Below are 13,190 nucleotides of genomic sequence, written 5' to 3'. Positions count from 1 at the left end.
GACTGTCATGGACTAGACAGCTCCACACATAAAACTTGGGCTTGAGTGCCAAGCTTCAATTCATTACTGAGAGCTTCTCTGACTGCAGTGGGGCCAGGACTTTGCCCTGCATGCCTCCTCAATGTGCCTTTCTGCCTACATCAGAGCTAGCTAAGTGTCTTTCTGGTTTGGGTGTCTAATAACAGAGACAATGTGGAATTTCACCACTGCTCCCAGTTTGACTTTTTCAATAGAAGCAGAAACTTGAAAGGAGCCCTGTGTCTCTGGAGCTCTGTGCATCAGTGTCTGAAGGGAGAAAACACATGAAAGCTGAAAGTCCTTTGGGAAAATCCCACAGATTTTAGGTTGCTTCTCCTTGCTCGAATCTATAATGTCTCTTTTAATCACCCTTTCTTTTTTGTCTCTGTCTTCTGCCTCACTCTGATTGAGAGGTGGATGTCACTGAGAGGAATTGGAGGCAAGCCTGCCTCCCACTGCCTCTAGTACTGACAAGTTGTTTTTCTTTCTCCAGAAAGCTTTCATGGCCCTTTGCTGCTGCTGCTTTTCCCATCTTCTCTTTCAGCATTATATCCACTTCTTTGAACTGCTGTGTGTTACTTCAGGCTTTCTAGCTAACAAACAGTGCCTCATCCATTACCTCTCATTTTGCATCTGTCATGCCCTCTTTAAAGTCCTTGAGCTACCCAATGCAGGCTTTTGATGGGGCAAAGGATTAATCCATTCTGTTTCTGACAATATTTAATCAAAAGCCCCAATGTCATCAGCATTAAAAAAAGAGACTCCACCACATCCAGAAATCTATGGGCTCTAGGAATTCTCCCTCTTCCAATTAAAGTTGGCCAAAGTCTTCAGCTGTGAAGAAGATAAAGCAAACTTTGAAGCCATTTGGGTTTTTCATGTTTCCCTACCTATGCTGTCATCACCAGGAAGTCTCTAAGTCACCTGTCCCATTCTTTTTGCTAGATCTGACACGTGTTTTACTACCAAGCTGATTTAAAAGAGGCCCCTTAATCAGGTGTCAGCTTTGGCCCATAAAGTCATATTAATGTTTTGGATCAAATATAAAGCTCTATCTAAAGCACATTAAGAAAGATTCATTAGGAACTCACTAGCCCTGGAATTTACAGCCTTCCTGGAACTTAATAGTCTGGATAAATTCCTCCTTATCTGGTTTGCTTATGTGAATTACAGCAGCTTTGCATCTGGAAGCTTTCCAGAGTGCAAGTTTGGCTGCTATTCTGACCTCTTGGATCTTCAGCTCTTCAGTAAGGATATGCTGGTGTGATACTTACAGACCCATACACATATACATGCAGCAGTATGACCCCTCCACCCCTACTGCATGAGTCCAAGTGAGGAAAGAACAGCCCTGATCCATTTTTTTAATCAGCATTTCTTCAATGCAAGACCTCTCACTACTTCCTCTACAGCACACAGGACTCCTAATCTCTGAGCAGCTCAGCCCTGATCCCTCATTTATCTGGGATTCTCCAATGCAAGACCTCTCACTACTTGCTCCACAACACAAAGGGCTCCTAATCTCCAAGTAGCTCCACAAAACCTCATGGCAACAGAAATAATAACAGAAGCTGCAAATACTGCAGAGCTTGGAGCTCTCAGAACAACAGAGCTGCACAGTTCTGGTCCCTGAGCAATGAATCCTCTGAAGTTTGTCTGCTTGGATCTGACTCACACACAGGCACACGTAAAGCCTCATGTGGTCTTTCTCTGCAAGCAGAGCATGAGGTTTCCAGGACACCTTCCATTTCAAACAGAATTTATCTCATATTGGTGATCACTTTTGAGTAACACAGCTAATCACTGCCCATAGAACAAAAGAAAAGCACTGTGATGTTATCTACATTCAGCCTGCACCCAGGGCTAAACTGTGTCAGTTGCTCTATCACCTGATGACCTCTTCCTAGCTGGGAAAGAGAGATCAGGAAAAGAAGAGAAGCCCCATGGGTGGAAATTAAAACAGATTTAATGCAAGAGCCAAAGTGCTACCAATGCTAATGGAAAATAGGTAAAGCTGTACTCAGCCCAGTGAATGTGTGGTACTCACAAGAAACAGCAAAGCAGTCTCTGGAAGCAGAATGGTGAGCAAGAACCAGCATGCTCGAAGAGAAGCAGGAGAATAATGAAGAAGGACCCACCCAGGAGGAGCCCCTTTATCCTGAGTGTGAATAAGAAACACCTGTAGCCAACTCAGGTCACCTGTCCTGCTTAACTCCAAACAGCTGACGGTCTACAGACTATGACTGGCTTGGGAATCTGTCCCAGCAAAACCAGGATGACCTCATAAGGAGCTAATTATGAAGCCAGCCAGAGTCAGACAACAGAAGAGGGAGCTGGATTTGGCTGGAAATTAAGCTGATGAAGCGTGGGCTCCAGACTCGTGTTTCATTCTCCTTGTCTGGATGAGACAGCACCCAAGCATTTCAACATTTATTGTGACTAACCAAAACCTCTTGGATTAAGTTTGACACAAATACCATAGTCCAGTTGCACTAACCATTGCCCACAAAGCAGTGAGAGGAAAGCACTGATGGTATCCTCTGCTGATACATAATTATGAGCAAAATAAACCCCAAAACAGGCTTTGGCAGTGTATTAATCTCTGTCTTGGCTGAAGATGATGCCACATAATGAACAACAGGGTGGTGCTTCATCCTCATACTTTGGATTTGAATTCAGACTAGCATTATCCTGGTCTTTATGGAGATCAAACTGCTTGGGCATAGAGGTTCGGAGAGGTTCGGAGAGGAGAGGTTCGGAGAGGAGAGGAGAGGTTCGGAGAGGAGAGGTTCGGAGAGGAGAGGTTCGGAGAGGAGAGGTTCGGAGAGGTGAGGTTCGGAGAGGAGAGGTTCGGAGAGGTTCGGAGAGGTTCGGAGAGGTTCGGAGAGGAGAGGAGAGGAGAGGAGAGGAGAGGAGAGGAGAGGAGAGGAGAGGAGACCAGGTTGGAAGAGATCTTCGAGATCATCACTTCCAACCTATCATCCAACACCACCTAATCAACTAAACCATGCAACCAAATGTTGAGGAACAACAACCAAACACCCTATCAAGTCTCCTCCTAAACACCTCCAATGTTGAAACTTACCAAACTTTCTCTGGCAAGAGTTTCTACTTGCCTTCAAGCCCCGTGCTGAGGATTTGCACAACAGTTTTGTGTGTGAGAGTGATAAGTTTAATCAAATATTTGTGTTCCAAGAGATCTAAAATAATAATAATAAAATCCTAGTTAAATTTTTTTTCCCCCTTTTCTTTTGAATCTTAACAAAAGTAAACAGTCCTACAATGATTCCTTTGTATCTCTGGAGCGATCGTGGTGCCTGGTATTGAATCTGGAGAATGAAGGACGCTGTCTGACCATCTTCTGTGCAAAACACAAAAGGATGCATCAGGAAATTAGAAGTGACCAGCCTGACCTTTTCTATCAATAGGAGATGGACTCCCAGCACACCATTGGCTCGGAAACTGCGCAGCATTTCTCACAGATGTGATGTTATGCTCTGCTGTGGGTCAGGCAGCAAGGAAAGGATATTAAAGCAAGCCCCAAAATGACAGCACAAAGCCACCCTTGGCAAAATCCATCTACATTATTTTTTGTGACAGGGGCTGTGAGGTGCCCACTGTAAGGAGTTCTGTAAACTTTTGTCTCCTTAATCTTCCTTAATGAGAAAGCTCTTCAGCACAAGGGTGGTGAGACTCTGGAATAGGTTGCCCAGGGAGGTTGTGGATGCCTCCTCCCTGGGGGTAATGAAGGCCAGGTTGGGTGAAGCCTTGAGCAGCTGAGTCTAGTTGAGAGTTGGAGTAGATGATCTCAAAGGTCCCTTCCAACCTAAGCCATTCTATGAGTCTATGATTAAGTGACACCAAAGGGTCTGCTGTATTGAGGACACTGAAAAGGATCACAAGACCTATGATGTTCAAAAGTCTACAAACTCCAAAGTCTCTAAATTGCATTGAGAACTCATGATGGACATTTTCTCCCTGATTTACCAAAGTATTGACAGTTTTATCTGCTAAGCCAGAGATCCTCACATCTAGCAAGTAGCTCACCACTGCTAATTTCAGGTCCACCCAGTTATATCGATTTAAGACAATGATCTCCAGGTCATTTTGGTGCTTTAGAAAAGCTTTTCATTGGTATTTCTGGGAAGGTAAGGAGCCTGGATAACAGGCTGAGCAAATTATCTCAGAGGGGAAGAAAATTCCTATCAAAGAACCAACAAGTCAAAGGATCAGCTGTGGACACAGTGGGACAAGAAGCCTTAAAAATTGTCAAGAGATTAAAAGAAAAGAAAAGAAAAGTGGCAAAAAAGAAATAAAGATGATTTAACTACATCCAGCCATCACCTCTTGAGGACCTCTCTGCCCTGACCTGCTTCTTTCGCTGTATTTGCTTCATATTTCCTGAGGTTCCCACCTGTGCCACTGGTTGTGGATAAGGCATGAAATATTTGGAGCCTTCTCTTGGTTCACATATAGCCTGCAAAGTTTAACAGACTCAAAAAGTTATGGAAATTGATTTGTGTGTGTGTGTGATTCACTGCATTTTATGGTCTGCTCTCTCACTTGTAGCATCAGATCTAACGTTCAGCCAAGCTTAATGTTTTGTCTGCAAGCCACCAGCTCACCTCAGCTGTTTTACCAGCCTGATGTACTTGATATCCTAAGCTGCAAGGATGTATTTTTCCTCCCTGCCATGCCCAAGCTCTCTCCTTTATAACATGAGCTACTCTTAAAATGAGATGTGTCTACCCAAACAGCTATTGTGCTATAAAGCAAAATCAATCTTTTTTGACTGCTACTTTGAATTTTGCTCCAATAAGGCTATTTCTCACAGGTAGTGCTTATGAAAGTACACACACACACACACACACACAGCTGGGCTGGCTTGCTGAGTTTCCAAAGGGGACACAGTGTAAATTTGGCTAACAGACACAGAGGAATGGGCATCTCAATTTAGATATGTGGATTGTGATTAGCAGTTGCTATCCTTATAAAGGCTTCTGGCCAAAAAAGCTTCAGTGTAAAACATTTTCATTTCCTCATCACTCTCTAGAGTTTTTCCAGATGTTCTTTGCTTCAGATCATAAAACCATAGAATTGCTAAGGTTGGAAAAGGCCTTTAAAATCATCAAGTGCAACTGTCAACCTAACACCACTGCAGCCATTAAACCATCTCCTGAAGTGCCACGTCTGCCTGGTTTTTGAAGACCTCCAGGGATGGTGACTACATCACCTCCTTGGGCAGCCCATCCCAATCCCTGACCACTCTTGCAGGAAAGAATTGTTTCCTGACATCCAATACAAACCTCCCCTCTCACAACTTGAGGGCGTTTGCTCTCATTTTATCACTCGATACTAAGGAGAAGAGACCAACAACCACCTCACTACAACCTCCTTTCAGAGAGTTGTAGCAACCAAAGTCTCCCCTCAGGCTCCTCACCCCCACCCCTCTGTTGGCCAGGGTGCTTGAGGTCCACCCTCTCCCATGAGACAGACTCCCAGGGGCTGTAGCAGAATGTCTGTGCTGGTAGAGTTTGGTCACAGTCAATGAGCTGCTGATCTTTCAAAGGGTGATGTGAGGCTGATACCTTCAGCTCACCAGGTGAGGAAGGAGGTAGTTGATTGGGTAGTGTTGGATGATAGGTTGGACATGATGATCTCGAAGGTCTCTTCCAACCTGGTTTATTCTATTCTATTCTATTCTATTCTATTCTATTCTATTCTATTCTATTCTAGAAGCACCAAACACCAAAAGCCACAACTTCAGCCTTTCTTGCCTCCAGTCATGGTCTAGAGCACAAGTAGGAGGTGGATGGGGGAGATTTACTAGTCAACCACAGAGCTTCCAGAGGAAGTATGCAAAGCAGCTAGCCTTCACTGTCACTTACAAAATAAATCAGCAGCACCTGGGATATGGGATTTTATTATCAATCAGGCTTGAAATATTTCCTCCTTAACAGCCAAATGTCTGGAGGTGGATTCTCTGCCGAATGAAATAGCAGGCCTTAACTTCTGACCAAGAGCTAAGGACACCAAAGGACATTTTGATGTGTAAGGGCAAGGCTAAAGATGTCTAATGTTAAATTATTGTTTTTTCTTTCACAGGGGAAGAAACCCTTCATGGTCCTATTTTTATTCAAGAGCCATATGATGTCACTTATTCCATGGGCTCAGCAAAGCCAGAAGTCCTACTGAACTGCACAGCTAAAGGATATCCACTCCCATACTACAGGTGAAGTCAGCTTTGGAACAGTGTTGTCTGCCTGGAAAGCTTTTGATGTGTTTTAATCAGTTGCCCATGATCATAGGTGTTGATCTCTCACAGCATAGTACATAGATACTCCATAGGTGCTCAGGTACTCACAGCATACTGCATAGGTAGAATAAATTTAAGGATTGAAGAGGGGGGAAAAAATCTTTCTTTGCTAGTGTAGGAAAATCAACAGAGGAAAAAGGAAAAGGCAAATGAGCACAGGAAAAGAAAGCATCTCATGGAAAATTGTCCCTAAGGGATTTTAAAACCCACAAAATCACTTCTGAACCCACTGAACAGCTGGGGGGAAATGGAAACATGGAAATGCCTGCACATCTGTATTTGATAAAGCTCTCCATAAATCAATAAATGCTTGGACAGCAAGAAAGCAACATCCTCACCCCCTTGTAATGCTTCATGTGTATGTTTATGGTGTTTATTCAGAGAAGCAGCAAGCCACAGCTCTGCTATCCAGCTTACAATGCTCTGCAGACTCGATAAAACCTTGGTACATCAGAATGGTTGCTTTAATTCACTGCAGCCTCACCATTTAAAACATTGTTGTACCAAGGTTCTGGGAACCTGGGGAAAAGAGGAAAATCTGGGGTCAAAACTGCCAGAGTGCTTTCTTCAGAAAGGGACAGGGGCAAATCATGAAAAAAAAGAAGAAAAGGAGAAATCATTCATGCAAGACATGAAAGAAATTTGTGTTCTACCAAACACTTAGTATTTATTCAACAGCTTTTAATTGCTCACATAAGAGTTTCCTCTGTAAAGTACTACTACTAGGCATCAACCTGGCTCTTTTTATAGTACCCAGAGTACTCACCTAAGCAAACATTTTCATGCAAGCTTGAAATTGAGGAGTCACTTATTTCCACCACCACCACCACCACAATAAACTTCACCCAGAGCAGGCAATTGAACAAATAAATAAGAAATCCAGGGAGAGCAGAGGCATTATTCATTATAACAACATTTTGATACTCCAGCATAACTTCCAATGATGCAATCAAATAAGCTGAAGAGACTCAAATTCCACCCAAATCAAAGGATCAGAGAGGGTAACTGGAGCAGGCAAATAAAAGGGAGGGGGACAGGAGCACAAAGTTGAGGATGATTGCGAATGGCATAAAATATGTTTCTAATCACTGGATACAACTGCAGAATGATTCCCAGTAACCCCTGAAAGATATTTATCTTGCTCACACCCTTGAAAAACAAATGACTGCAGCAGTGCAGTTGTTTGCTAAAATGCCATCCCTTGACTCAGTGCACATTCTGCTTCAAAAGTGGAGTAGAATTAAAGATGCCTTCAAGTTCTGTTGCCTTGTAGTCATTTTTTTCCCAACTTTATTTAGCTAAAGAAAGTTAAATGCTAAGGGTTTTGCAAGGGTTTGGTGGGTTGTTTTTTACCCCCCATTACAGAAACATCTCAGATGATTCTCCAAGACATTTCCATTGGAATGTAAATAACCTGAGACAGATAGAACACAATGAAGACTCGAAATTAGTTATGTTTTTCTTTACTACAGCAGTACAATGAGAAAACAATCCATTAAAGTGTATATCTCATGTAGCCACAGAGCTAACTCTGATTAAGGAAATACATATCCAAGGTATATATATGCAAGAGCTTCCAGCCATGATAATGTTGGCACAAAATCATGATGCAGCCATGAATGCTCTGTAAAACTTCCAGGATGGTGTTTACAGAGCTGGAGAAGGCTCTTTCAGCAGGAAATTCTAAGCACATCTTTGATTGTTATTATTATTTTCAAAGGCAAGGAAAGCAGATTAATGAAACATTGCATTTGAGTTTATCCAAGATATTTGCACACTGCCTAAGTGGAGTCTTTCACTATTTCCTTAAGTGCTTCAATATCCCCACACTGATGGCTTCACTGACATTAACAGACCTTCACATTCCATTTCCAACAAGATGTCACATCTGAAAGAAAATGTTTCCTTTTCTTCAGTGGTTTCTATGGACCACTACTCTTTTTTTTCCAGATTCATTAATCACGGAGATGAGACTCATTTAATTATAGCTACACAGACATCACAGAGCACCGTACAGCACCCTTAGAGATCAAAATTTCCTGGTTAATTACCCACTGGTCAGGAACCACAATCTGAGCTCAAACATTAAAGTTTTCCCTATTAAATATCAGGGATCATAGGTGACCAAACAGCAGCTTTACCTTCCTGAGACAAACTTCTTGCTCTGAAGCTCCCGAGCAGCCCATGGAGATGGTGGGTTTCAAGGCAGGTGCCTCATGCCTGCGTTTTGGATATGAATTGGTGACTCCAGGCTGAGGGCTCAGTCTCCATGGCTCTGCAAGGCTTTATTTGAACATGGGTTGGGGTGTAGGGACTTAGAAATATCTTGGGAACAACTGCTGGGATCATGTTGTCAGAAGATACATGGCCCAGAATAAACTCTACTCAGAGAGGAGAAGGGAGGTGCAAACAACAGAACCCTGCTGCTGTGCAGCTGAACAGCCAGCTTGTGCACAACAAAACATATTGACATTTCTCCAACAAGTCCTGACAACATTTGTATTCTGCAAAGGTCTCCCATATTTCACCATTTCTCTAAGTTTGATGTGCTTCTGCCTTCTCCCAACATTTTTAGCTAGATCAATAAATGGGGTGGGTTTTTTTGCAGCCTGAAAACGTGATCAAAATTCGTTATATTGTTTGGCCCACAACTCTTTCATGAGATATTACCCCTAAAGACAGATCACATCATTTCCAGCTGCATTGTAAGCACACATTACTCACATGTTCATGTTCATTAAGAAATCCTCCTTGTTATGATTTGCTTGGAGATGGACACTATTTGAATAGCAAATCACAAGTATTGATCGAGGAGCATAAGTATCCTTCCATCAGTGATTTGCATGGAGGGTACTTCAGAAGGCAAATGAGTCCAGCATGGAAGATCTAACACAACCCAATGGTTTGGAAGCATATTCTAATCAATATTGGTATATTTGAATGAGAGGTTAAGTTGGTAACAACTTCAGAGAACAAAAGAGAGAAGGCTGCCTCTGGCTGCTGGAGATCTTTCACTCAAACTCTCTTGCTTGAGATCTTTAAATCAAGATGGGAAGAGGAGAAAGTTCTATCTATCTATCTATCTGTCTTCCTATATATATGTATATATATAGGTGTGTGTGTATATATATATATATGTGTGTGTGTTCTGAAAGCCTTTAATTGAAGGAAGACTTTATTGAGAAGCTCTTGTAAGTGAGGCTCTAGAAAAAGTTAGATTGTTTGGGTTTTTGTTTAAGCCAATAAAATAGGATCATTTGTTCTATGAGTTCACAAAACAGACAGTTGGGTTTTCTGAGTTTGGATCTATCACAAGGAGCTGACAGGTTTGACATTCCCAGGGAGCTGATGAATTCCACATCAAAATACACAGCATATTGTTTTACAGTTTAGAAAGGCTCTGCCATTAGAAATGCTCAATTTACCAGTACTTTATCGTTCAGAAAGGGCAAATTCACAATGACTTTATCATTCAGAAATGGTAAAGTCACAATTACTTTACCATTTAGGGATGGTAGAAGCACAGTGAAGTCTGAACCGCTCCAGACCCAGATTCATCAGTGGGCTGAGGTTCTGGAGATGTGGGTTCCTGCTTTACCTCCAGTGAGGAAGGCATGTTTCAGATGTAAGAGATGCTCCTTTTATGCTGAGATCCACCATAAGACTGAGCTTAGCTTCTCTTTCCAAAGTGCCCAAGAGGTGACACTTTGGAAAGGTTCAGGCAGCCAGCAGGTTCCATATGCAAATCCTGATATAGCCTTACACTGATAACGAGCTGCTGCTTCATAGGCCAGGCTCAGGGATGGGCACCAAAGCTCCATAGCTCCCCAAAGTATCACTCTCTCCCCCCCCAAATCTTCACACTTTTCTCCAAGGCATTAATTATATGCAGTTCACATTAGCAACCTGTTGGTTCAGGATATATTTCCTACCGCTGATGGGAAGCATTTTCCAATGGCTGCATGAAGAAGTTCACAGAGCTATGAAGGTGATCCCTCTCTTAACAGGCTTCAAACAATTCTTCAAAGCTTTCTGTGTATTAGACAGCTTAGAGCAGAACACACAGAGAGCCATTAAATCATTGTCTATCCTGCAAATTCATTAATTCACTTTCTTCAACGATGTAAACATATTAATTTGGGGGGGGGGGGGGGGGAGAGAGGGAGGAAAAGAGCCCACACCAGGAGATGAACCCCTGATCTATATGCAAAGTTTAATAATCATTGTACCACGGTGATTAGAATGATTATGGGGATACTGTGAAGAATTCATTTGCAGCAACTAAGCCAACAACTTTGCATTTGTTGTGAAAAACAATTATGGAGCTTAATTGGGAGCCATGTAATGATGACAGCAGTTATTTCAGTGATTGATTCTGAAATTAAAGGGAACTGGCAAACTAAATACCAGAATATCTTCTATTAGGAAATTGAAAGGTTCAGGCAGCCAGCATGTTCCATATGCAAATCCTGATATATGGCAAAATCCTTACGCTCAGAACGAGCTGCTGCTTCATAGGCCGGGCTCAGGGATGGGCACCAGCTAAGGTTAAGCTTATCTTTGAAAGAAACCTAACAAAATACCCCAAAACAACAGAAAAAGAAAAAAAAACCTACAGTGACTACAGTAAAACATAAAAAAGGAATAGAGAAGAGGTATGGAAAGATCCCAAATCAGCTGCAGTTGGTAGGAAGAATTGCTGATGGTTCACTGTGGCACCAAAATGTCTTAATCTCCCTGCACTCACACAAGCAAAGCAAGCAGTGATTGGCAAACTCAAGGCAATTATGCAACATTGCTAGAATTTGTTCACAGAATTGAATTGATTTTTCTATTTTAATCAGACATTACTCACCTCTAAAAACAACAAGCACCTCTCCTAGGAGGACAGACTGGGGGAGTTGGGGCTGTTCAGTCTGGAGAAGAGAAGGCTCTGAGGAGAACTTACTGTGGCCTTCCAGTATCTGAAGGGGGCTACAAAAAAGCTGGGGAGGGACTTTTGAGAGTGTCAGGGAGTGATAGGACTGGGGGGGATGGGGAAAAAACTTGAAGTGGGGAGATTCAGATTGGATGTTGGGAAGAAGTTTTTCCCCAAGAGGGTGGTGAGAGACTGGCACAGGTTGCCCAGGGAGGTGGTGGAAGCCTCCTGCCTGGACCAGGCTTTTGCAGCCAGGCTGAATGTGGCTGTAAGCAACCTGCTGTAGTGTGAGGTGTGCCTGCCCATGGCAGGGGGGGTTGGAACTGGCTGATCCTTGAGGTCCCTTCCAACCCTAACACTTCTATGATTCTATGATTGGAAGGTCAGGAGCCTCCCTTCCCCTCGATGCATTTGTCAAGGTTTCCCTCAGAACGCAGAAATAAATTTCACAGCACAGCTGGAAACCCTTCCTCTGCAAGAGCAACCAGCTGAGCTGTCTGACCATGTAGAGAAAGGTCTGTGGGTGAGAGAAATACAGAATTGAGCTGTATGCCCAGGTCAGATCTTCCAGGAATACACATATGGTGCAAGTTTGCTCCAATTTGTTAACTCTGGGAACCACCATCACTGTCAGAAAGTTCATCTCTGCAAGTAAAAAGAAACAGGGCTTTTTCTTGCTGTGATCCATCAGTCCATTAACAAGGAGACAACTGTCCTTGTTTTGAAGGCTGCACACCCAAAGTGAGCCATTAGCAACTCTTCTGTGGTCCTTGCAGTCTACTGAGGGGTGGGCATCCCACCCAAGTAGGTCAATGGGTGGTAGAGGATGAAGAGGCAGGTGTGGTAGAGAAGTAGGAGAAGAAAATAAATCGTTTCAGGGCTGCTGACAACCTAAGTGTGCCACTGACAAGCCTAAAGCTTGCAGACATCAGTGACTGAGGTCCTTCATTCTTCCTTTGAACCCCACCTGGCCAATGGAAATGGGACCCTTTTGTGCCTAGCAGCGAAGCCACAAAATTTCCCTTTCTGAACACATGCAATATTTATTGCCTTTGAAATACAGATTTGCTCCTGCCAGGTGTAAACAGCTGTGTAATGTTGCAGGCACAATCCATTCCCTATTTAGTGGACAGGCAGGGACAGATCATGTTTTAAACCAGCAGCTTTCTCATCATTAAATTATCAAACTTGGGTATAAAAACTTCTCTCTCTCTCTCTCTCTCCTTCAGTCTGCTCTCTGAAGTGTAATCCTTCCTGATCTATGTCACCAAGTCATCTATTTTTTCCTTGCAGCCAAATTGATGGCATCATTTGAAAGGATTCTAAATCACATTCAGGTGTTATTAATATTAGAGAAAAAATATACACATATATATATATATATATAAAGGTCTCTGCAGTCAAGGCTTACAGCATGCTCCCAGCTGGATGGATAACTTAGTTTGTGTGAATAAGTTGTAATTACCTTTTGTGGACATTTTTGGGTGAACATTGGTGACCAGCATCAGAGCAGTAAAGATTTTCTCTTTCCAAGAAGCAGAATTATTGAGATAATTAAGATGGATAGAAGCAGCAGTCTGGTGTGAAAAACGATGCAATATGTATTTTTTTGGATGCTATTTAACTCCATTTTTATCATTGCAGGTATGCTACAGCACACTGTTTGAGATAAATATGAATAGGCTCTGTAAATTATAAGCATAATTTGATTTTTTTCCCCTCAAAGGTGGAAGCAAAATGGCACAGATATTGATCTTACCATGAGTTATCACTACAGGTTGGTTGGAGGCAGCTTGGCAATCAATAACCCACATAAAAAACAGGATATTGGAACATACCAGTGTTTGGCCACAAATTCATTTGGAACAATTCTGAGCAGGAAGGCAAAGCTTCAATTTGCATGTAAGTTGGGGAAGATCATATTTATCAGAGCATTGT

The 13,190-nt window shown here is 42.5% G+C and overlaps 1 protein-coding gene across 1 annotated transcript in view; it reads left to right on the top strand.

Annotated features, from left to right (window-relative positions):
* The window catches only part of LOC104305109 (contactin-6), a 203,351-nt gene that overhangs the window by 66,346 nt on the left and 123,815 nt on the right, over nt 1-13,190 (top strand). Inside the window, exons 4-5 of the mRNA XM_009905929.2 lie at nt 6,124-6,250; nt 12,979-13,154. Of these exons, the coding sequence (XP_009904231.2) occupies nt 6,124-6,250; nt 12,979-13,154 (303 nt within the window). The remainder of the gene's footprint in view (nt 1-6,123; nt 6,251-12,978; nt 13,155-13,190) is intronic.

This window comes from Dryobates pubescens, chromosome 1 (assembly GCF_014839835.1).
Source record: "Dryobates pubescens isolate bDryPub1 chromosome 1, bDryPub1.pri, whole genome shotgun sequence".
NCBI lineage: Eukaryota > Metazoa > Chordata > Aves > Piciformes > Picidae > Dryobates > Dryobates pubescens.
Note: the sequence above shows the minus strand (reverse complement) of the source record. Positions and strands in the feature narration are given on the sequence as shown.